At 37.0% G+C, this 25,000-nt stretch overlaps 4 protein-coding genes across 6 annotated transcripts in view; all 4 read left to right on the forward strand.

Moving 5' to 3' along the window:
* The first annotated feature begins 5,750 nt into the window (after window positions 1-5,750).
* LOC310715214 (uncharacterized protein) lies at window positions 5,751-8,704 on the forward strand. The gene is made up of 5 exons (XM_083521527.1): window positions 5,751-5,847; window positions 5,944-6,048; window positions 6,220-6,387; window positions 6,591-6,701; window positions 7,800-8,704. Exons 1-5 carry the CDS (start codon window positions 5,772-5,774, stop codon window positions 7,994-7,996), a joined length of 657 nt encoding a protein of 218 aa, XP_083377653.1. The 5' UTR covers window positions 5,751-5,771; the 3' UTR covers window positions 7,997-8,704.
* A 1,354-nt stretch (window positions 8,705-10,058) lies between these two features.
* LOC310715034 (uncharacterized protein) lies at window positions 10,059-12,255 on the forward strand (the record flags this gene model as incomplete). Its single annotated transcript, XM_083521178.1, has 6 exons — window positions 10,059-10,144; window positions 10,717-10,827; window positions 10,911-11,054; window positions 11,310-11,408; window positions 11,793-11,840; window positions 12,038-12,255. The coding sequence occupies exons 1-6, from the start codon at window positions 10,075-10,077 to the stop codon at window positions 12,253-12,255; spliced, it is 690 nt and encodes a 229-aa protein (XP_083377304.1). The 5' UTR covers window positions 10,059-10,074.
* Window positions 12,256-20,161: 7,906 nt separating this feature from the next.
* Window positions 20,162-22,028, forward strand: LOC310715197 (epidermal differentiation-specific protein-like). Its single transcript, XM_083521506.1, has one exon. It carries the CDS (start codon window positions 20,220-20,222, stop codon window positions 21,234-21,236), a length of 1,017 nt encoding a protein of 338 aa, XP_083377632.1. The 5' UTR covers window positions 20,162-20,219; the 3' UTR covers window positions 21,237-22,028.
* Window positions 22,029-22,555: 527 nt separating this feature from the next.
* The window catches only part of slc10a7 (solute carrier family 10 member 7), a 6,069-nt gene continuing 3,624 nt past the window's right edge, over window positions 22,556-25,000 (forward strand). For 2 of the 3 annotated variants that reach the window (XR_014530262.1, XM_083521515.1), the window contains exons 1-6: window positions 22,597-22,876; window positions 23,217-23,299; window positions 23,538-23,674; window positions 24,331-24,406; window positions 24,770-24,808; window positions 24,913-24,948. Coding sequence is in view for 1 of the 3 variants with exons in the window: in XM_083521515.1 (XP_083377641.1) it covers window positions 22,777-22,876; window positions 23,217-23,299; window positions 23,538-23,674; window positions 24,331-24,406; window positions 24,770-24,808; window positions 24,913-24,948 (471 nt within the window). In the remaining 2 variants the exon portion in view is untranslated. Of the gene's footprint in view, window positions 22,877-23,216; window positions 23,300-23,537; window positions 23,675-24,330; window positions 24,407-24,769; window positions 24,809-24,912; window positions 24,949-25,000 lie in introns of all 3 variants that reach the window. The other variant, XR_014530261.1, reaches the window with a different exon arrangement.

Here is a 25,000-nt window from a genome sequence, read left to right on the forward strand (position 1 = left end):
GTGAGTGAGTGAGTAATTTTGGTATTTTCCAGCCAAGTGACTGAGTAAAGCATTAAAGAATTGGTATTCATTTGGGAATACGATTTACTCTTTTGAAGGGTATCACTGAACTTCCCACCTATAACACAAACCATGTAATTGCACTACTTGTCCACTAGATGGCTTCCAATGGTTGACATGACCACTAAACTTTCTTTTGGCTTCTACCATTAGGGGGCGCCACAGCAGACCATCCGCATGTTTTAATTTGGCACGTTTTTATGCTGGATGCCCTTCCTAACGCAACCCTCTCCATTTATCCGGGCTTGGGACCAGCACTAAGGCTTGTGCAACCCTAATGGCTGGGGTTGGTTCCCTGACCGGGGATCAGCGGGAAAAGCGCCGCATCCTAACCACTAGACCACCAGGTTGACATGACCACTAACAATTCTTTTTTTTTTTTTTTTTTTATCATACTTTGTGGAGAGTTTTCTTTGTGATGACCTTTTGGTTTTGGCTGTTGAGCACATGTATTTTGTACATGTAGCCTATTTCACATCTTGGTGCATTAATTATCATCTTTTATCATCTCTGATCTCATAAGCTTGTACTCATTTATCGTCAATGTGTTTACGTTGAAAGTTTATTTACAACCTGTAGGAATTTCAGCATTGAATGGGTTTTCAGCTGTTCAGGTGTGTGTAATTCCCTCATTATTTTACTTACAAGTAAGCAGATTCCTACATCCCCAATTTCTAAAAAAGTTGGGATGCTGTGTAAAATGTAAACACAAAAAACAGAATGCGATGGTTTGCAAAATCTCATAATCACATATTTTATTTACAATAGAGCAAAAACACATGTTCTATTGTTGTATTCTTGACTGATACAGGATTCTACCTGTTTAACCATACAAATTTAAAACATATGTTTTCAATTTGTAAAACATCTGGACTGAAGGCAGGCCAGTTCAACACCTGGTCTCTTCTACTATAAAGTCATGCTGTTGTAATAGATGCAGTATGCAGTTAGCCTTGTCCTGCTGAAATATGCATGGCTTTCCCTGAAAAAAACATCATCTGGATGGAAGCATTTGTTGCTCTAAAACCTGTATATACCTTTCAGCATTGGTAGTGCTTATCCAGGTGCACAAATGCACTCCATACCTTCAGAGATGCAGACATTTGAATAATCACTGATAAGTTAGATGGTCGATTTGCTCTTTAGTTCGGAGGATGTGGCGACCATAATTCATTCATTCATTCTAAACAGAATTTTAAATTTCACCACAGAACAGTTTTTCGCTTTCCTTCAGTTCATTATACAGTGAGGAAAATAAGTATTTGAACACCCTGCTATTTTGCAAGTTCTCCCACTTAGAAATCATGGAGGGGTCTGAAATTGTCATCGTAGGTGCATGTCCACTGTGAGAGACATAATCTAAAAAAAAAAATCCAGAAATCACAATGTATAATTTTGTAACTATTTATTTGTATGATACAGCTGCAAATAAGTATTTGAACACCTGAGAAAGTCAATGTTAATATTTGGTACAGTAGCCTTTGTTTGCAATTACAGAGGTCAAACGTTTCCTGTAGTTTTTCACCAGGTTTGCACACACTGCAGGAGGTTATTTTGGCCCACTCCTCCACACAGATCTTCTCTAGATCAGTCAGGTTTCTGGCCTGTCGCTGAGAAACACAGAGTTTGAGCTCCCTCCAAAGATTCTCTATTGGGAGACTGGCTAGACCATGCCAGAACCTTGATATGCTTCTTACAGAGCCACTCCTTGGTTATCCTGGCTGTGTGCTTCGGGTCATTGTCATGTTGGAAGACCCAGCCTCGACCCATCTTCAATGCTCTAACTGAGGGAAGGAGGTTGTTCCCCAAAATCTCACAATACATGGCCCCGGTCATCCTCTCCTTAATACAGTGCAGTCGCCCTGTCCCATGTGCAGAGAAACACCCCCAAAGCATGATGCTACCACCCCCATGCTTCACAGTAGGGATGGTGTTCTTGGGATGGTACTCATCATTCTTCTTCCTGCAAACACGTTTAGTGGAATTATGACCCAAAAGTTCTATTTTGGTCTCATCTGACCACATGACTTTCTCCCATGACTCCTCTGGATCATCCAAATGGTCATTGGCAAACTTAAGACGTGCCTGGACATGTGCTGGTTTAAGCAGGGGAACCTTCCGTGCCATGCATGATTTCAAACCATGACGTCTTAGTGTATTACCAACAGTAACCTTGAAAACGGTGGTCCCAGCTCTTTTTAGGTCATTGACCAGCTCCTCCCGTGTAGTTCTGAGCTGATTTCTTACCTTCTTAGGATCATTGAGACCCCACGAGGTGAGATCTTGCATGGAGTCCCAGTCCAAGGGAGATTGACAGTCATGTTTAGCGTCTTCTATTTTCTAATGATTGCTCCAACAGTGGACCTTTTTTCACCAAGCTGCTTGGCAATTTCCCCGTAGCCCTTTCCAGCCTTGTGGAGGTGTACAATTTTGTCTCTAGTGTCTTTGGACAGCTCTTTGGTCTTGGCCATGTTAGTAGTTGGATTCTTACTGATTGTATGGGGTGGACAGGTGTCTTTATACAGCTAACGACCTCAAACAGGTGCATCTAATTTAGGATAATAAATGTGGTGGAGGTGGACATTTTAAAGGCAGACTAACAGGTCTTTGAGGGTCAGAATTCTAGCTGATAGACAGGTGTTCAAATACTTATTTGCAGCTGTATCATACAAATAAATAGTTAAAAAATAGTTATAAAATCATATATTGTGATTTCTGGATTTTTTTTTTTTAGATTATGTCTCTCACAGTGGACATGCACCTACGATGACAATTTCAGACCCCTCCATGATTTCTTAGTGGGAGAACTTGCAAAATAGCAGCGTGTTCAAATACTTATTTTCCTCACTGTAAATGAGCTTTGGCCCAGAGTAGATGGTGGCGTTTCTGGATCATGTTCACATATAGGTTCTTTATTTGCATGATAGAGATTTAACCTCTATTTGTGGATAACTTGGAAAACTGTGTTCACAGACAATGATTTCTGGAGGTGTTAATAAACCACATCTTGGTGTATCATGACTGTTTTAAATGCAGTGCCACTTGAAAGACCTGAAGAACACAGCCATCCAGTATTTATTGTCACCCTTGAAGCTTGCAGAAAAAAGTAAAGATAGGCAGAAGTTTACCAAACTACAATAAAGCTGTCTACATTTTTATATTAATGTGTAGACAGCTTTATTGTAGTTTGGTAAACTTCTGCCCATCTTTACTTTTGTGAGTCTCTGTAAGATATACCTTTTATACCGTATCATATTACTGACCTGTTGCCAATTACACTAATTACACTATGTTCCTTCAGCTGTATCCTTTCAGCAACACTCACTTTGCCAGTCTTTTGTTGCCTCTGTCCCAACATATTTGAGATGTGTTGCAGTCCTCAAATTCAAAATGACCTGATTTCTTACTTAAAATGGCACAATTTCTCAGCTTAAACATTTGAAATCTTTTATGATCTCTTGTGAATAAAATATGAATTTTGAGATTTGTAAATCATTGTATTCTGTTTTATTCACATTTAACACAGAGTCCCAACTTCTTTTGAAATTGGAGTGGTATTTAACCACACACACAAAAAAAGGTGCACAACACAACGCTGAATACCAGGAACTTTCTTATCTATTTGAGTTGCAGATGCTGAACACTATCTATTAATGTACAGTACATGCATGTAGAGTATATGATTAAGGTAATAAATGGTGAACCCTAACATTTATATACAGGAACTATAAACAAATTACTCTTTAATTTAACTTTGCTTTTGTTTATTTTTTAAGGATATTAATTATATTTCAAACAATAAGGAGGAAGTTCAGTGCACATTCCTTCCTCATATTGAAATCTATTGACGTCAAGCTGTTTAATATAAACACAATAAATCTGGCTCAGTTTTGGATACAAGCGATTCGGCAGTACTTTATACCAAAACACACACACACACCTACACACACACACCTACACACACACACACACACACACACACACACACACACACACACACACACACACACCTACACACAATGGAATAGCAACTAATTAATTATTAGAGACTTCTTTCTATTTTTTTTTTCGAATGAGTTCAACATATTTGTTGAAGAATCAGAAACATTATTAACTGCAGGTTTATTGGTGCATGTTGACAATTGGTAATTTTTTTAATAAGTATGTGTATGGAAATTGTTTAATACTGTTGTCTTTCAAAGGTTCCCTGTTTTTATTGAACTTTGGTCTCACTCTTCCCCAAGCTGGATAAACAGATACTGACATTTATTTACTAGAAACAAGAAACCATAGGTCATGTCAAGTATACACAGCTGTAACAATTAATTAATACAATCAAACAGAATAATAACAATAATAATAAAAATACTGTTTTTCATGACAACAATGTTAGCTTTCTTTTAGAATATTAATTAATTATCGCCAGTTTTTGTAAAAGTGCATTTTTTCCAATATAAAACTAAATTACTGAACTACAACCCCTATGACAGAACTCAATCTTCAATTTTTCATAGATTGTCATATATCATAAGATATGATTGTATCATGATTTTCCAATCAGCAGGGTCCCAATGGCAGCAAAGTGGGTTACACAATCCCAGTAACAGGAACTCTTAAGAGGTGGGTTGATGCGGTTTGAGAACCCATGATTATATCCTGGACACCAGAGCAGTTTAAGTCTAGAGTTTGTTATTGAATCAGAATCAGAAAGCGCTTTATTGCCAAGTATGTTTGTACAATTTGTTTTGGTGACAAAAAGATTCCAGCTGCACATTTTTTAAAGTAAAATGGAAATAAAAGAGCAAAATAAATAAAAAAGAATAAAAGTTAATTTGCATTAGTTAAAGTTGTATTGCACATATGTTTTATTTTATTGCACAATGGAGAGAACATTTAAGTGTTCATGAGGTTGATTGCCTGGGGGAAGAAGCTTTTCTTATGCCTGGCTCTCTTGGTGCTCTGTAGCATCGGCCAGATGGCAAAAGTAAATAAAAACATATGAGTTTTGTGAGGATTAGTAACATATGAGGACTGAGTAAGTCTATAAAAATGAGTCTTTAAAGTTGGGTACAAATGGGAAGCTCAAATCTGAAATCAAAGAACTAATCTCAAACAACTCAAACCAAATCTGTTTACATTGGACATGAATATGGTCTCATCAAATGGGTTTTTGTTTTTGTTGTTAATCTGTGACCTTTTTGATGGTGGAAATTGACAACCAAAATGCCATGTGACATGTTTCAACTGAGCAAAGGCAATAAACTGGTAAAACTGTTTAAAACAATAGCCTTTTTTATCAGCTCTTGATGATCTCCACAGCATACTGTTCAAGTTCAATTTCATGTAGGCTTTATTGTCATTTAATTGCACGGCAGCTGAATATTTGGAAAACTCTCCATATGCTAAGTGTGTAAAGCTTTTTTTCATATTATGGATTTTTGTATGAAAATAAAATGAAATATTTGTACACTTATAGATTTGTTTGGTCAAAGTAAATCATAATCGCGTAACATTACCGAGTTTGTTGCATAGAAATAAAAGTAGCGTCAATCCAAATTTTATCCAGGCTCTGTAAGAATTATAATAAAATATACGGTATGCATAGTCAAGCATTCTCGGCCCCACCCATTAACCCCACCCACTGTAAATTCTTATAAAACTACACACGGTTGCATATAATATTTCTAATAAATCAATCCAACTTCATCTTTATGACATCATCCTTCTATCCTGCAACAATGAAGACCCAGCTCACACTGCTGCTCGTCTGCACAATTTTCTCAGGAGGTATAAAATCTGGAACTTCATTAAATTAGTGAGTAATTCCTTGGTGTGAATTGTGTAACATCTGTGGCTCTGTTGTTATTCTCTGTTCCTTTTTAGCATGGTCACTGAAATGCTATCCGTATACCTACAATTACGATTATACAGAAACATTCACTAATTGTAGCAGTACATGCTCCAGCACAACCACCACTTTGAAGATCTGTGAGTATGAGAACATCCTAATGAACAAGGTTTAGATATTTTGTGTACTTCTCACAATTAGAAATGGTCAAATTACAAAAAAAAATAATCCAAATGGAGTTTTTTCTGCCTATTATACCCTTTGACATAAAACTTCTTGGATGGTTGATTGAACTTTTGAAACTTTTTCAGATCTCGTTAGTGGTGTATCTGGTCTATCATTCACTACTGTGGATAATGAATTTTCTTGCGGATCCCCAGAGCAGTGTGTAAACACCAGTATAAACATTGGTGTGGTAAGAATCACCAACAATACCCAATGCTGCAGTACTGACCGCTGCAACAATATGACACTGCCAGGTAAACACTTTTATATTCAAATAGACTTATTAATGGTTCAGTTCCTAGTCCATGATGCTCACATGTTTATAAACACATATGTGATCTTTGGTGCTGTGTTGTGTTGTTCAAACGTAAGAACACTAGTCTACGAACCACTTTTACCCATGTGTGATATTTACTTATGATGGACTGTGAGAACATTTTTTTTTAATTTCTTTAAGAAATGCCACAGCAATCCAGGAACGGGAAAACGTGTTACACCTGTAATGAAAATGACTGCTCCCAAAATCTGCTCTGTGAAGGAAAAGAAGATCGCTGCATCACTGCAACAGGTGAAAAACACCTATGTTAATCTCTGCATTTCAACATTTAAATATTTCTTGCATATCCACTATTATGTCAAATAAAAACTGATGGAATGGGTAATAATTCAGATTGTTAATTTAAAAAGATCAAATCTTTAATTAAGATTTATTACCACAAAGCATTCCAAAAATGCATAATTAATACTTGCTGGTGTTGCTATAAGATTTGTGTGCTTTGAGACCTATATAAATTTTTTACATTTAATTTAACATTTTAATTCAAGATAAAATGCTGTAAGTGGAATGACACATTTAAGTTATAAACAAAAAATACTGTCAAAAAACTGATTTGGAATTTGGTGTAATCGGGGGACTCATTCGGCACTGGCTGAATCCCAACTAATTATATTTTCCTTTGAGTGCTTTTATTGTTTAATAGCTGCCGTTAAATCACATCAGAATATATACAGTATACAGGAGATCTTGTGCCACTTCTTATATCACTTCTTATATTTAATGCCTGTGGCATTAAAATTTATTAATTTGTGAACGTCTAAAAAAAGATATACTTTTTTTTACAGCATTCAGAAGTTAAAAACAAATAATAAAAAAAGCACAATAATAAAAAAAAGAAGGGTCGTGTTCACCATGTTCTCAGACTGACTCTATAATCATTAATATATAGAGTCCACTATAGGATTTGCATTACATGTAGCATTGTAGGCTGTGTACCACCTTCAAGAGTAGATAATTAAAGCAAGCTAACAGTGCTAACTAACTGATTAACTAATTCACTAACCTACCATAACCACTTACCTGACGCACCACTGATCTCTGCGACTTCCTCTCCATTTAATAAAAGGAGAGGATCCAAATAAACATGGTTACTCGTTTTTATTTCTATGTTTGCATGTTAAATAGGAACTAATTCCACGTAGGAACTAAAGTCAAAAGAGGGGAACTGAAGTAATTACCGTAAATGCAGGGTTAGGATGCTGTGGTGATTGCATGTGATCATGTGACCTAACACTTGATAATAGGTCTAGAAAACATTACATCAGAGAACACTGACACTATTTATTACTTGTTTTTTAATTCGTTCTTATTTTTTTATTTCTTTTTCAGTTGCTCAAGGGACCAAAGTTATGACCATGAAAGGATGCACAACCAGTAACATGTGCAATGTGACTCTATTTAGAGCTCATGGACTGATCTTAACAGATGTGTCCTGCTGTGCTGGAAACCTGTGTAACGCTGCTGAGAGCTTTGCACTGAGTTTCCTCCTCATGTTCATCCCTCTGCTCTCTTTCATCCCCTTCTAATCAAATGTCAGACTAGAAACCTCATCATGTGGTCATTTGGTCAAAAACTCTACTAAACTCAACTTGCTGTGCTACAGGCTTCCCTTTCTCTTCACATGTTTCTCCTCCAGGTATAAAGTTTTAAAGTTATAAGAAATATTTTTTAAAAGAAAATAATAAATAATTTATTAACTGATTTCAAAAAAGCTACATTGTAAAGAAATCTCAGATCAAAAAAGAAAATTACTCTTTACTTTGAACATAAGAAACCTTCACCTCAGTCCCATCATCATCATCATCATCATCATCATTATCATCATCAAATCAATTTCCATACTTTATCAGCTCATTTAAATATGTTAAATGTGCTTCTCTGTTTTGATGCTGATGATGAATTCAGTTCAGTAGCTGTCCATAGCTGTTCCTCAGAATATCACACTTAGCTAACAAGGTTTCAAACATTTGTATTCAGAATAAATGTTTTTATTACTGTATTTGCATAACGTGACCTTCACAGGCAGACATCAAGGTGAGCTAGAAATTAGCATAAACATTTGGGGACAGATTTTTATGTGGGTAAACATTTTATTTTTACATTTTTTAGTAATGAACCTGAAGTTGATGTGTATTAACATGAATAGCATGGAAATCACTGTTTGTGAAGCCATAAAGACTTTTTTCTTGCTCGGACCTCAAAATTTCCAAGAAAATAAAACTCATCAGAGACCAGCTGCTTGATGTTGTTAGTTCTTCATCTAAACCTTTAGATTAACCAATAATATGATGGGGGTTATGTTTAATTCATTACAGAACAAAAACTGAAGCTAAAGATAGTATTAACAATGTGAGTCAATGTTCCAGAAGCTTTGCAAGATGAGTGATAAATATTAGTGTGAGCAACAGTCTCTCTTACACTTCACACTTTATCTTAACTCTGAAATTTGTGAAAGTGTTGGAATATAAACATAATCATGTAGAGATCATGTGGAAAACACAGCCTACACATTTAAATTTAACATCTGAATATAATTAAATATATTTTGTGAAATATGATGTTAATATTACAAACAAAAATGTTCACATTTGCATATTCATGTGTGGGCGTGGCCAGGAGCTTGATGTGGCTTATAATAGCAGCCTAAACGAATTTATTTAAAACATAACAACAGCATAAACAATAAACCCAAAAAGCAAAAAATATCATGTAATAATATAAGAAAAATTATGGCAAATAGAAGAAAAGTACATGTTGTGTAGAATATTTTTCTTGCTAATTAAATCTTCCTGTATGGAAATAAATCCGAAATGTTGTCAGTGCTGTTTGACTGAATTTCATTATATTTATATCACTATTGGTTACATCACTATAAGTTATTGGGTTCTAAAGCGCTGTGTGTCTGAAGTAATGGAGATGAAGGTCATCGAAGGTCGGGCAGGAAGTTTTATGTTCTCTCAGCCTGGTAATGCTGATAAAGAGCTGAAGAGCAGATAAGAAAAGTAAAGAGAAAGAGGAATGATTGGCGAGTTTGGACGTAGTGAGGAAGTATGTTATAAAAAAAATCTTTTGCTACATTTGTTATATAAAAACATTAGGAACTGTTTACCCAACTAGTGTTTTTCCCAGTAAGAAAATAATCTTAAAAGATTAAATGCCTTTAAATGTGTTTACAGAGAACTTCAAATACTGAAATGTCTACAGTTGAAACTTTATCCAAGTAAAAAAAACCAAAATAATAATAATAATAAAGAAATACAAAAAGAAATAAAATTTTATTTAAAAAAAATAAAAATAATAATGTAAAGGTGCAAAAGAAAATCAAAATTTCCAGACATACTCATGTCTGTTTTTTTCCATTATAATAATAAATAAATAAATAAATAAATAATCAAATAAATAAATAAAAGATATATATATATATACACACACACACACACACACACACACACACACACACACACACACACACAGACACACACACACACATACACCAAAAAGTCCATTAGCAGCACAGCAGTGAACGAGGAACCCCCCCCCCCCCCCCCCCTTCAACTTTAACACATTCATATCAGATCTAAACTTCTCCTTCCATCATTTTCTCATGTTCATGACTTCTTCAGCAATGGAGCTGCAGGTCACACTGATACTCAGCTGTCTGCTTTTCTCTACAGGTACACACTACACACTGATTATATATACACTATATTATTTAGCTGTAATTATTTTTTGGTACAAATCTGTTTAGGTTTTCAGGTAAATCCTTGACTATGGATTGAAAATGAATCAAAGTTTAATTACAGGATCAGAGGTAATGACTCACATCTGAAGATGTTGAAGTGCTGCTGTGGCATTCTTTAATTAAAACAACATGGTGGTGTGACGAGGCTGAAACTGAACATCCTGAAGTGTTTTATTCCTCTTTTAGCAAATGAATAATGATTACCTCTTTTATTTTATATTTTATGAGCATAACATTTTTGGAAAATTTGGAAATATGTTATGATGTTGGACAAAGTTTGTGGACACCTGATTATTAGTGTATACTACCAAAAACCTTCATTTCTAAAAACAAATATGAACATAATAAAGTGATATTTAAATTAAATATGAAGTATATGTTAGTCTGAAATAATTATGGTTCTCTGGTTTTAAAAAAAACATAGATGTTTTTTTCGCAGTGAAGATGCAGATCAGAGTTTCAGATATTTTTTGTTTCTCATTCTGGATTGTTGTTATCCTCTAGCGCTGGCACTGAAGTGTAATCTGTGTATACCCGCTCCATCAGGAAGTTGTAAAAACATAGTGACAGATTGTCCAGGGCAGTGCGGCACCCTGACGGTCTCCAGGAGCGTGGGTAAGACGACCTCGTCAGAAGCACACTTATCTTAAAAAACCTGCACGAGAAACACCAGATCTTTATGAAACTCTCTTCTGCAGGTGGAGAGCTTTGGAACATGACCTCAAACCTTTGTGTGATTGATATGCAGTGCACCAGCGAGAGTGTAAACTTGAAGAATCTGTTAATAGCCATGAACATGAAGTGCTGCAATACTGATCTCTGCAACAACGACACAACACCAGGTAAAACCCTGGAGAGCTCTGAAAGATCCAGCGAATAAGATGTTACTTTAAAATAGATAGATAGATAGATAGATAGATAGATAGATAGATAGATAGATAGATAGATAGATAGATAGATAGATAGATAGATAGATAGATAGATAGATAGATAGATAGATAGATAGATAGATCATTCATGTATAATGTATATTAAATAATGATGGGGAAATCAGATTTGTTTGGGACTATCACATGGTGTTGGATTGTGTTTTTAAGTTCTATTGAATCAGACTGCTAATGGACAGAAGTGTTACACCTGCTTTGGACAGAACTGTAATGCGGAGTGTCAGGGACGCCACTGCAACAAAACATCAGGTAAAGATTACACATCATTCCTGAATACTCTACACCAGGCGTCACCAACCTTTTAGAAACTGAGAGCTACTTCTTGGGTACGGATTAATGTGAAGGGCTTCCAGTTTAATACACACAGTTTTCAGTTTGATCTGAAATAACAAATTTGCTCAATTTACCTTTTATTATATTTTATTATTAATAATTGATGATACTCATCTATGTGAAGACACGGATCATGTTAATGATTTCTCATAATAATTATCAACAATGATTTAACAAAGTAGGAAACAGCTATTTTTAGCACCACGTTGGTGACCCCTAATCTACACAAACAAATATATTCCTCTCAATCTGAGGATCTTTGGTCACTGATGCAATGTTTTGTACGCTGATTTTACACAGAAATTGTGGAATGTGTTGGCAATGAAGATCGCTGCATCGATATAACAGGTACAAAAGAATATATTTTTATGTATTTTTATATGTATTTACTTTATATGTTTTTATATGTTTATTAAAATCTTATGCCTGTTTTTTAACTTTCATTATAGTTGCTATAAACATCCATTTCTCTGTTATTCTCTCTCTCTCTCTCTCTCTCTCTCTCTCTCTCTCTCTCTCTCTCTCTCTCTCTCTCTCTCTCTCAGGAGGCACAATAGGAGTAGCAGTATATATGGCAGGATGTGCAAGCAAACGTGTTTGTGACTCATCTTCAATCATTAAAACAATGTTATTAGATACACATGTGAAGTGCTGTGAGGGAAACCTGTGTAATTCTGCTGAAACCTTCACCCTGACTTTTCTCTTCACACTCATCCCCTATGCTCTCCTCAGTCCTTTTCTAATTTATGTGTTCAACTATTAAAAGAATTAATGATGATATGGATATGGGTCTGAGATGAATCACTTCATATCTGTTGATGGTCTTAGAGTAAAATACTAGCTTTTAATCCCCCACCTTTTCTTTTATTAAAATAAAAGGCAAATGTGATGTCAAATGTGATTTTCAGCTTTTTTTTTTTTTGCTGTCCATATTGCATGTCTGTCGCTTTACAGGAAATGTTATTTTTTCACTCACATGAAAACAAAAAAAATTGGAATTTCATTTCAGCAGCGTCAATGCTCAATGTTAGAAATATATATGCAGTATAATAAATAATTAATGGGTAGGCGTGCACTACAGATTGACTAAATATCTGATCAAATTGCATGAGTCTCTATGAATAATGCAGCTGTTGCTGTTAATTCCTAGTGCTGTTTTTTCGCTCTAGTTCTCATTTGAACAATTTTTTCTCCAGATCGTCAAATTCATTGTGTGCCTCGACATATTGATTAAAATTCCTGTATTCACATTATGTTACACTATAAGCAAAATTACGTTCATTAGATACTGCCTCACTGTGGATGAAACTGGAACTGCATGTTACTCGGCTAACGGGTTTATAAGCAGCTCATCCATTTAAAACATATGAACTAAACCTGTGTTTAACGCTCTGAACTTCCAGCCAATCACAATTCAGTATACACACTGATCCTTGTGTAAATACACTATCATCTGTAGGCACATGTACCCTTCTAAAGTTGATTTTATGATTGCAGCAGGGCCAAGGGCAAATAAACAGTGAGAGTAAGGCATATTAGATAATGAAAGTGTATTACATTAATAATAATAAGAAAGTGGACAGCCAGTGGGTGTGGCATGCCAGATAAAATACTATAACATTCCAGTTCAAATACTGTTATCTTTTGGCATTGTGTTCCATCTGTATATCAGCTTTTTATAATTTCACTCAAACACACCCAATATTTGTGCATCTCATGACTAAAACATGACCTTATCGACTTGTGTTATAACATATACTGGGCAAAATTAGAGATTATAAAAGGAATTGTGGAGAAATTAATGCACAGGTTTGGCTTTAAGGGTTCATTAAAATGGCCTAAAATAAATGCCACAGATTTGTTGATGGTCTTCTCCATACAGGTTAATGGTTGTGCCATATTCCTCCACAACTCCTTCCTTTTCCAACTTCTGTTGCACCTGAATCCTTTTCACTCAACTGTAAATATGTGATTTTGTGTAGATATGTGAGATAGAATCCCAACAAATTCTATTTCAGTTCCTGGTTGTAGTGCTTTAAAGTGTGGAAATGTTTAAGGAGGTTAATCATTTGGAAATAACTGTACGTTCATCATATCTGGGCACTGATTTTATGTACTGATTCACTTTGGTGGAGGAAGTAGATCTTTTCTATCTGTGCACTTTTTGAGTAAATGACTGAAACTTTCACCCGAACGATACTTAAAGTCCTCTGACTGACACCAGCACCAACAATCTCCTTCACAACTATGTGCTTGTTTTCAGAGCTGGCAAAAGTGCACACATCCTTCAGGTTAGTAGAAGTGCCGATACTGATGTTTTAAAAGACTCTGGTAAAAGTTAAAGTTCTGACTGCACTTTTTTTACTTAAGTTAAAGTAAAGACGTTTGGGTTTTGACATGTACTTAAGTAGAATGTAGTGATTATTACTACCTGTTTTAGTGTCACACTGGTAACTGGACCTCACATCATATTAATATTAGGGCTGTTAATCGATTAAAATATTTATTCGCACATTTTTATCTGTTCTAAATGTACCTTAAATTAATACTTTCCATTGTTTAATACTCTAATCAGCATGGACACGGATAAAAATACTGATACTTTATTATTATTATTATTAGTGAAACCAAACTCAACATAGAGAATTTGGACAAAATATTATTTTTTTTATTTTTAAAGTAATTATAGTGTTTTAAATAACGTAAATAATCGGGAAACCAAACGGAACCTTTGCTATGTTTCCACACGGACTGTTAATGAGGTCATACCGGAGAAAGTGCACCTCTTGTAACTTTCATACGGATTAAATAATCTGAGAATATTTGTATTTGCTTTGAATTGGTTTATTTAAAAGTAGACTTTTAAAGCTTTCAATACATATATTTATTATGTCTGTGGGGCAAATATTCAATGAGATTCAGGTTGTTGTATTGATTTGTCTGTATAGAGAGAGATGACAGAGACGGAAGAGAGCGCCCCCTGTCTGTTTTCTTTATTTTACAAAAGCACAGCGTCTTGTTATTATGAATACAAATAAATGTAGACTCTTTACAGACTCGAATGATGTATTGCTCTTTTCTGTACGATCAACAATCACAGAGTGATTTAATTTCATTTCGACGTCAATTCATTTAATACGAAATGAATTACACATTTTTTTACCTAATGAATGTATCCAGGCTGAACATCCACCATATAGAACTGATGATGATGATCATGTTCTCATCACTGACTCCATCTGTCTCATCTGCCTTCTGCCTGCTCATTGTGAGCTTCAGAATCTAGTCTTCATCTGTGGTGTGTGTGGGAGATTGAAAAAGCTGCACAATAACAAGAAACAGGTTGATTTGCTGAAAACAGCAAAAGATAAAAAATATATATATATTGATCATGTCGCCAAATAGATTTAAACTAAAGCAATGAGTCTGTTTTGGAAATGTAAGAAGTAGAAAGTACAGATATTTGTGTAAAAATGTAATGAGTGAAAATCTACTTAAGTACAGTAACAAAGTGTTTGTACTTCATCACATCACACCTCTGCTTGGTTTTAAATTGTAAAAGTGGAATAAAGGATTGCCCCCGAGCAGCTCATATCATTAAAAGTTTAGGAATTAAGCAGCTGGGTTTTGGAAAACAAACCAGGATGCACATTTGAGAAAATGGCTGCGACAGGCCATCTAACAAAAGAGGGATTTTCCTGTTTTGGTTTGTCTAGATATTTTAGCAGCCCTCTTATATGTCCTCTTCCGGTGTAGTCACAGCCTGTGTAAAATGTTTCTGCAGCACTTCTGGGAAACCAAAGAGTCTTTTGAGCCTTTTGGCCATTGTGTAGAAGGAAACAGGATTCCCACACTTCTTGGAAGTGCTTGAATTTAAAACACATGGATTCAAGGACTGGAAAATACTTGAAAAAAATAAACAGTAGGTTCTGGGAAGTGATTCAATCGAAGTTGAAATACATTCTGTTTAGTAGCATGGTGCTATTTTTAAAATAGTCCAATGTGCGCTCTCAAAGACAGAACAAAACAGCGCTAATGATTAGAGGTGAAGAGGGGAAGCGCTAATTAACAGACCAAATGCCAGGGAAGCGCTAATGATTCTTGGCTCAGTATTGACGTAAATAAAAACTGTTTACAAATGTTCAAAACGGATATACATTTAGCAAGATGTGCAATTTGCAAGAAAAACATACAAATGAAATTGCATGGGGAAGCACTGAAGAGTCTGTGCAAGTCATCACAGAGAGTCTTTACTCTTTAGCAGAGTCCAACGACCTCTGCGTTCTGCACAACCCTTTTACTGGGAGCTCAGCAGCCTGTGTGTGGGGTGTGTAAGACCTCGAGGTCAGTTAGATCCAATTCCCACTAAACTACTGAAGGAAGTGTTATATACAGCTGGTGAGCCTCTTTTAAATATTATTAACTCCTCACTATCGTTAGGTCATGTCCCTAAATCCCTCAAGTTAGCAGTTATTAAGCCCCTCATTAAAAAACCTAATCTGGATCCAAACACGCTATCGAATTACAGACCAATTTCAAATCTCCCATTTATGTCTAAGATTTTAGAAAAGATTGTCGCTGCCCAGTTATGTAACCACTTGCAGGAGAACAATATCTTTGAAGAGTTTCAGTCAGGTTTTAGGCCCCATCATAGCACAGAAACTGCTCTAGTTAAAATCACTAACGACCTGTTTTTAGCTTCAGACCAAGGCTACATCTCCCTATTAGTTTTACTAGATCTTAGTGCTGCGTTCGACACTATAGATCATGATCTTCTCCTCGATCGCTTACAGAATTACATCGGTATTCAGGGACAGGCATTAAGCTGGTTTAAATCCTACCTGTCCAATCGTTACCATTTCGTAGATTTAAATGGAGAGCTATCCAGGATAATGCTAGTAAATTATGGCGTGCCACAAGGGTCAGTTCTGGGACCCCTGCTTTTTACAATATACATGCTTCCATTAGGAAATATTATTAGAAGGCATGGAATTAGCTTCCATTGTTATGCTGATGATACCCAGCTATATATTTCATCCAAACCAGGCGATACAGCTCAATTAGCTCGCATAACTGAGTGTGTTGAAGAAATAAGAGATTGGATGACCCATAACTTTCTGCTATTAAATCCTGATAAAACGGAGATTTTGCTCATCGACCCAAAAAATAGTACACAGAAGCTCCAGCATCTCAGCCTGCATTTAGACGGTTGTTCTGTAACTACTAGTTCAACGGTAAAAGACCTGGGAGTTATTTTAGACAGCAACTTATCTTTCAAAAATCACATCAATCAAGTTACAAAAACAGCCTTCTTTCACCTTAGAAATATTTCTAAGCTAAGAAATATGTTATCTATATCTGATGCAGAGAAGCTCGTCCATGCGTTTATGACCTCTAGAATAGACTACTGTAATGCATTACTAGGTGGATGTCCTGCATCATTAATAAACAAGCTTCAGTTAGTTCAGAATGCCGCAGCAAGAGTTCTTACTAGGTCAAGAAAATACGATCATATAACCCCAATCTTATCGTCCCTACATTGGCTTCCTATTAAGTTTAGAATAGACTACAAACTACTGCTACTCACTTATAAAGCACTAAATGGTTTGGCTCCCATGTATCTATCCAGTCTTTTAACACGCTACAATCCGTCACGCTCCCTGAGATCTCAAAACTCTGGGCTTCTAGTAGTTCCTAGAATAGCAAAGTCCACTAAAGGCGGTAGAGCATTTTCACATTTAGCTCCTAAACTCTGGAATAGTCTTCCTGACAGTGTTCGGGGTTCAGATACACTCTCCCAGTTTAAGTGTAGATTAAAAACATATCTTTTTAGCAAAGCCTACACATAACACACATCACATCACAACCTTGTGCTCCAGAACATCTGATCACATGCACATTATCAACTTGTGCTGTTAATATCATGAACAGCAGCTACGCTAATTCCTCTCCACTGCTTCTCTTTCTCTCCCCATCCCGAGGCTTCCTGAGGTTTGGCCAGCTCCAGTCACGTCCCACCTCGTGAAGATTATGGACCTATGGATGATCATGGAGAAGTAGATGCCGAGTGTTTAAAGGCCCTGGCATGGAGAAGCTGATGCTGGATCTATGATGATCACAAATTGTTCTGTATTGTTGAAAGATTTATGACCAAACTTTTGATGTCACCCATATGAGGATGGGTTCCCCTTTGAGTCTGGTTCCTCTCAAGGTTTCTTCCTCATATCATCTAAGGGAGTTTTTCCTTGCCACTGTCGCCACGGCTGCTCATCAGGGACAAACGCACACCATTCACCTTCACTGTTGTTTTCTGTAAAGCTGCTTTGAGACAATGTCTGTTGTGAAAAGCGCTATACAAATAAACTTGACTTGACTTGACTTGAGACACCCAGATCACAAGGTCGATCGTATAGATGATGTTCTGGATGAGATTAAGGTGTGGGATTTTCGCATTTTAACACTGCTTTATTCAAAAACTACTATTAATATGATAATGACATTAAATCTGTTATAGCCATAAAGGTCAGGGTTTCATGTTTTTTGAGGTATTACAACTTATTGTGGCATTACATATTTAGAAATATTGTACATTCAAAATATGAGGTCAAGAGTTCAGAAGTTTCAGATGTTCTAAAATTTAAGTTGTATCGCTTTTATTCCTTATAAACTAATTGCAATGTGTCCAAATACTGAGATCATATTTTGACTCAGAAGTGACATCCCTGATTTGACTGAGATACCAGAGTGCAGATCTAAACAAAAGCCCTTAAGGTCAATTAAAAACCCAGGACGGGAGTATAGATTGTATTTTATTTAAAACAACACTTACAATAAGAGCTTAAGGAACTCAATAGTGTCTGTGCAGTGAATGAGTGGAGAGCTGTGCTTTAATAGACCGAGGCGCAGGTGGGACCAATTACCCCTTGCTCTCTGTCTCCCTCTAGTGGTCACAGTGATGACATCACAAAATGATACGTACATACAAATAACAAACCGTGTTATTTTTGATACATTTTAAATAGATCAATCTGTTTCGGAAATCTTCTGTGGTATAAGAGGAACTAAGAAAAACCAGGACATGCTGTAATAGGACGATTGGTAACAGTAACGTTGCTTTATTACACCACCTAGTTGTTGATCCATTTCCTATAACAGCACACTGAGTGTAATAATTCCTTACGTGCTGAATAATTCAATTCAATTCTAAAATGTTTAGGTGACTGTATAGTCTGTAGTAGATTTACTTCTCATTTAAAACACTGAGAAAATATTTTTGCAATAATTTGTATTTTTGCAATTATCTGTATCCTCAAAATAACGAGGTCATCATAAAACAGTGAAAATATCTACAGGGTATTCCATGATATGGATCATTATTTTATCATTACAATCATGTCTGCATAACTAAAAGCTAGAACCAGAAAGCAACACAGACATGAGGGATCTCTGGAATAACGAAACACATGAGAGTGAATTGAAGACAGGATCCAAACATCCATATCTGCTCCTTTACCTAAAAAAACCCCTACTGACAAATGGCCTGACTATGTACATGTTTTCAGCATAGACCTGAACTCTGAGACTGTGTTTGAGCCCCGAACAGTAATTGGAAGGCTGTTTTATAACTGTGGAGATTTATAAGAGAAAGTTCTGCCCTTTTGCCGTAGTCTTCTAACCCTAACCCCAACCCAACCCTAGTCTTTTGATCAAATTAGACATTGTGGATCATAAAGGACCAAAAATGTGCTAAGATGAAAGAAGCTTATGCTGTAATGCAATTCACAAGAGCCTCAAATGAAAGACTTGAGTCAATAATCACAAGGTCTTTTTCTGCTGCACAGTTTCCTTCTAGGACTCTAAGCAGTGTATACTCTGAATATTGTACAAAATATAACATAAAGATCAGTGGTCAATGTTTCCAGGTAACCTTACAACAATGAAATGATGGATTATATTGATAAAACTAAAGGAGAAATTCTTTTAAATGATTAAATGTGTACTCCTGTACACACCTCTACACTTCATGCAGTGAGATGACTAGTCTCTGAAAGGATGATGGATGACTAGTTTATGAATTCTCTTACACTTTGAGAGAAACTTGAGAGAGACATTTAATTAAGTCTGAGAAAATAAAGGAAACAAAGAGACCAAGCCTACATTGAGATGAAAATTAAATGGGAGTTTTGTGCCAGTAAAACGATCTAAAAGCATCACTCACCACTCCCAGTTATACACTTCTGCTTACACACTGGTCTGACATGCCTGGCAGGTCTTTATATTGGACCTGGTTAACCTTTCCTGTAAGAATGAAAAATCCGACACTGAAAACAGTGAAGTGATGTAAAAGCAGAAGCAGATAATGCTTTTATTTTAAAGGCAAGTTCATTTACAAACCCAAATAAAATGGCAAAAATCACTTCATACTGTAACTTCGAAACACTCCTACGCTGATTCATTGGTGATTTGAATTTCCTGAAGTCACTGAAAGGCAGTGAAGGTTGGTCACTAATGTGGTCATTGTCACTGGCAGGAAATGTTGAAAACACTGAGGATGGCATTATATGTACTGAAGTAGACTTCAGTTACTTCCTAGACATTTTCATGTTACAAAAAACAATAAACGCCCATTCTTTTACTCCACCCCAGTCTGAGCACGTATATCTTGAAAGAAACTCGAATGATCACATTCTGCTCGGAGTCTCTACACCAGCCGCACCTTCTTCAGTCATGAGCAAGATCATCGTCTACGACAGTTCTAACTTCCAGGGCCTCAGCAAAGAGTTCACCTCTGATGTCCCCAATTTAAAGAGTCTGAATTTTGATAACTGCATCTCGTCGCTGAAGGTCATCGGGAATCCATGGGTGGCCTACAAAGATGCAAATTTCGGCGGTGAACCAGCTGTTTATGAAGAAGGAGAATATCCCAGCGTGTACTACAATAACAACATTTCGTCACTAGAAATGGTGAAAGAGGACCTGGATAATCCCCAGATCACACTGTATGAAGATCAAAACTACAAGGGCCAGAGCCTCGTCCTCGACTGTGAGACCAGCCTGCTTTACGGCGCTTTTAATGACACACTATCTTCTCACAAGGTGCAGAAAGGAGCCTGGGTTCTGTATCAGCATAAAGACAGAGGTGGGCATAAACTGGTGGCCAGAGTTGGTCGTGACATGCCGAAGTACGATTGGTTTGACAACCGCTTTTCCCACATTCGTCCCCTTAAAGCTGGAAGAACGATTGTTAAAGCAGAAGTTCAGTGGGACAAGAAGACCGAACATGTAAAAAGTGTAATGATTGACGACTTTACTGGCGTGAATAACGGATCAGAAAAGCAAACCTTCACCACCGACATGATTCGAGAATATTCAGGATCCGTCACTGAGAGCTTCAGCTTTACCAATACCACACAGATCAGTGTGGGAACCAGATTTGATATAATGTTTCTTAACGCTGTTGCAATTAACACTTTAAATATCAGTAACACCTTTAGTGTGGAAGTGGGCAAAAGCAACACCAAAACCACTACTGAAAGTGTCAGGGTCTCGTTACCAACCACCATCCCTCCTCACACCAAGCTCACAGTGAATGTGGTGAGGAAGGAGTTGGCCATTACAGTGCCGGTCAAGCTGACCATCACCACTGGCTTTACGTCTAAGGTCGAGTATGGAGAGTACAAGTGCGAGAAGGGGAACTCTATTATGGCCGAGTACAAGGAGGAGAAGCTACGGCCACAAAAATAGTAATAACAGAAATATTCTAGAAAAGGAATTTGCTTGATTTGAGTGAATTTGACTGAGAATTCAAAAATAAAAGTGGTTATTACTCATTTATTGTAAAACTGTTCACAGTGCAGTCTTTTTACCCTGAGTTTATTTTCGGCTTTTAAATTGTTTTCATTTTAAACTTCAATAGTTTTTACTTAACTTTGGTTTGGCTTTGAAGTTTTTTAAATACAAATCCACTTTGGTTCATCATGATGTCTTGACTTTAAAAACAGGAGTAAAGTTGTATGTAACATTGTAATATGTTTCATTTAAAGCCTGCTATCAGAATAATCTTCTCATATACACTATGTGGAAAAGTAAATTAGGCCACCTGACTTGTCCAGCCATATGCGGTTCTTCTCCAAACATTTCACTTGAACTAGAAGACCGAAAACTGTTCCAGCATGACGACGTCCCTGTGCACAAAGCCAGCTCCATGAAGATCTGCTTTCTATAATTTGAAGTGGAAGATCTCCTGCTATAGAGCTTCAACCCTACTAAAAACCATCGAGATGCACTTGTGCCTGAATGAGCACAAATCTCCATAAGAACACTCCAAAATCTAGTGCAACATCTTCCCAGAAGAGTGGAGATCATTCTAACAGCAAACTAAATGTGACATGAGATGTTCAGAAACCACATACCAACCTTATGGTCAGATGTCCACAAGCTTTTGTTCATATAGTGTATCATTAACAAATGTTCAAGAGTATCTTAAAGTTTTTGTTCTTACACTACAAATAAATTAATAAATGATGTGGATCTTGAGAGGTAGATCTGTGTAATTCTTGTCACTAATGTTCATTTTAAAGAGCTAAATCTTTTAATCAAAGATATCTCATATAATTAGTTAATGGTAAACAGGCCCCAAGATGTCAATACCTTAGAGGTTGTTTTTGAAGTGTATATGAGGTGTAAAACAACCAGTTATTATCAAATTATAGTTTAATATCCAGAACACAAGACACATTTCTGGTGTACCTTCTACCTATACCACATCAAGCCTATGTGAAGGCACTTTAATGTGAACTAGCGACCCCTAGCGTCTGAGAATAAGTAACAAACCAATCATTAATACTTACAATTATTTATCTATTAAACGATTTATGTCACAAAACGCTATTAATATGTTTAATATTCGCCACTTTAGTCCTAAAAAACAAACGCAAACCAATGTACAAATATTCGCGTTTGATGGGTCTATATTATGTGCACTACGGTAGCTGCTCTGTAATAGCGGTAATTACGGTAATGATGGTACTTCGCTTATGTGTCCGGAAGTGTTTTAGAAAAATCGGGCCAATCCCAAATAACTGACTTGTTTACTCTGAGTGCGCACTAGGTAGGGTTTGAGGGAGTGGCGTATTAAGGGTAAGAAGTGAACTAAGGGGCAGGAGGTAAATGGGTTTAGTATCGAGCCGTTGTTAAGCCGACGCTCCACAGTTGGCAGCGGAGGGACCGGAGGGGAAGAGAGAGTTTGGTACGGGATAACGGGATAACGGGGTAATTCTCCGGTATGGGCCTGCTCGCGCGCGTGCGGAAGGAATGGTTCATTCTCGGTATCGCGCTCGCCATCATTATGGCAAAGCTCGCGCCGCACGTGGGGGTAAAGGGAGGTAAGTGAGGGGCAGTTACACCAGTTAGACCAGATTTTATACCGGATCACGATTAGTTTTAGATTTAAATAATTATAATAATAATAATCATTATTTTAATCTCAACTCTATTAGAATCAAATCTAAACTTCATTACAATCAAATCTAAACTCTATTAAACTCCTTTCTCTCATTATTTTAACATTACCTCATGAATATTTATAACACAGACCCCACTGCTCATTAATATTCATGACTTGACTTTAACTCCTGTACACCTGACCTGAACAGTAAGAGGTTCACGAGATGTCATGACCTTTGATCTTTGGTCAACATGTCCGTCTCACCTGCTCTGTTTCAGGTCCTCTTCGGCCCGAGATTACCATCACTTACGTTGCAGTGTCGACAATCTTCTTTAACAGTGGCCTGTCCTTGAAGACGGAGGTAGAGAGTGTGTGTGTGTGTGTGTGTGTGTGTGTGTGTGTGTGTGTGTGTGTGTGTGTGTGGCTGTAAGGGTGAGCAGTGCACATATTTATCAAGATGTGTGTAATGGTTGATATAATGAAGTTTTCGTTCTGTTTGACTTTTATGGAAGGAGTCTCCAGTATCAGGGTGTTGTAACAGTCTCTCTCTCTCTCTCTCTCTCTCTCTCTCTCTCTCTCTCTCTCTCTCTCTCTCTCAGGAGTTGGCGAGTGCGTTAATGCACGTGAAGTTACATCTGTTTGTTCAGTCGTTTACTCTGGTCTTTTTCCCGGTGGCCATCTGGGCCCTTCTCAAAGTTCTGGCCCTCACTGCTATAAATGAATGGCTTCTCAAAGGGTAAACACACAGATTTTTTTATGGTACCCACCTGCTCCACCTCCTCCTCCTGCTCCTCCTTCTCCGTGTCTGCCTGGGTGAATGGTCTCTCTGTGTGCAGGTCTCCAGGTATCTGTGCTCCGTTACCCAACGTTTTCCTGTAGCTCACAAAGTTACATTTGTGCTGATGTATAAACTCATTCATGTAGAGAAGTCCACCAGAGCTTCTCTGTCTCTCTCTGAAACGTTTCCTCCCTGATTATATAAACCGCCAGGTTATTAGGGTCCTTGTGATTTTGTTCTTATGCAGTATGACTTCTATAGTAACAGCAGACACATGGATTTTAATAGTCCAGAAAACATCAGGATCACATTTAAACCAGGAAGTGTGCACATTTATAAGAGTGTGGCATGTTTGATTGGTAGATCACATGACCACTCGGATGCGCAGTGGGGAAGTGCAGCATGTCCCGCCCCCCTGACATCATAATGGTGCAATGATGAAGTCATTCTGAATGCTGAATTATTTCTTTACAGATGGAGACAGTGTTGGGTTTGTTCAGTGTAGTGTGTGTGTTTGGTGTTGTATTTTTTTTTTTGTCTATGCTCTGTGTAATGTGTGTGTGTGTGTGTGTGTGTGTGTGTGTGTGTGTGTGTGTGTGTGTGTGTGTGCGCAGGTTACAGACGGTGGGCTGTATGCCTCCTCCCGTGTCCTCTGCCGTCATCCTCACTAAAGCTGTTGGAGGAAATGAGGTGAGAGTGACTGAGTCAGACAGAGAGAGAGAGAGAAAGAGTAAAAGAATGAGAGAGAAAAAAGAGAAGACGAGAGTAAATACCTAAACAGTTTTTTTTCCTCCCAAACCACATGAGTGCCGAATTCTCTGTTTTGATTGGTCTGTACATTCCACATCATTAAATGTAGCTGTAAATGGATAAATAATAGTCACATGATGAATCATAGGAAAATGATCTGTGGTGTGATGTAAGAGGAATAAAACACTTCAGTGTGGGAACAGTACCTCCTCATTATCACATAATGTACCACAGTGTGTGTGTGTGTGTGTGTGTGTGTGTGTGTGTGTGTGTGTGTTAATCAGCATGCTGTTAATGTTACAGGCTGCAGCCATTTTCAACTCTGCGTTTGGAAGCTTTTTGGTAAGATCTTAAACACGTCTTTAAACATACATACAGTTTATATAAAAAAAACTGAAGAACTTTCTGTTCATATTAAAGAATTGAATGAATCGTGTGTTGTGCAGGGGATCGTCGTCACGCCACTGCTGCTGCTCCTGTTCGTGAGTAAACGTTCAATCAATCGCTCATTTTATTCTCCCACAAAGATCAGTT

Source organism: Silurus aristotelis, assembly GCF_946808225.1.
Source record: "Silurus aristotelis genome assembly, chromosome: 19".
NCBI classification, from domain to species: Eukaryota; Metazoa; Chordata; class Actinopteri; order Siluriformes; family Siluridae; genus Silurus; species Silurus aristotelis.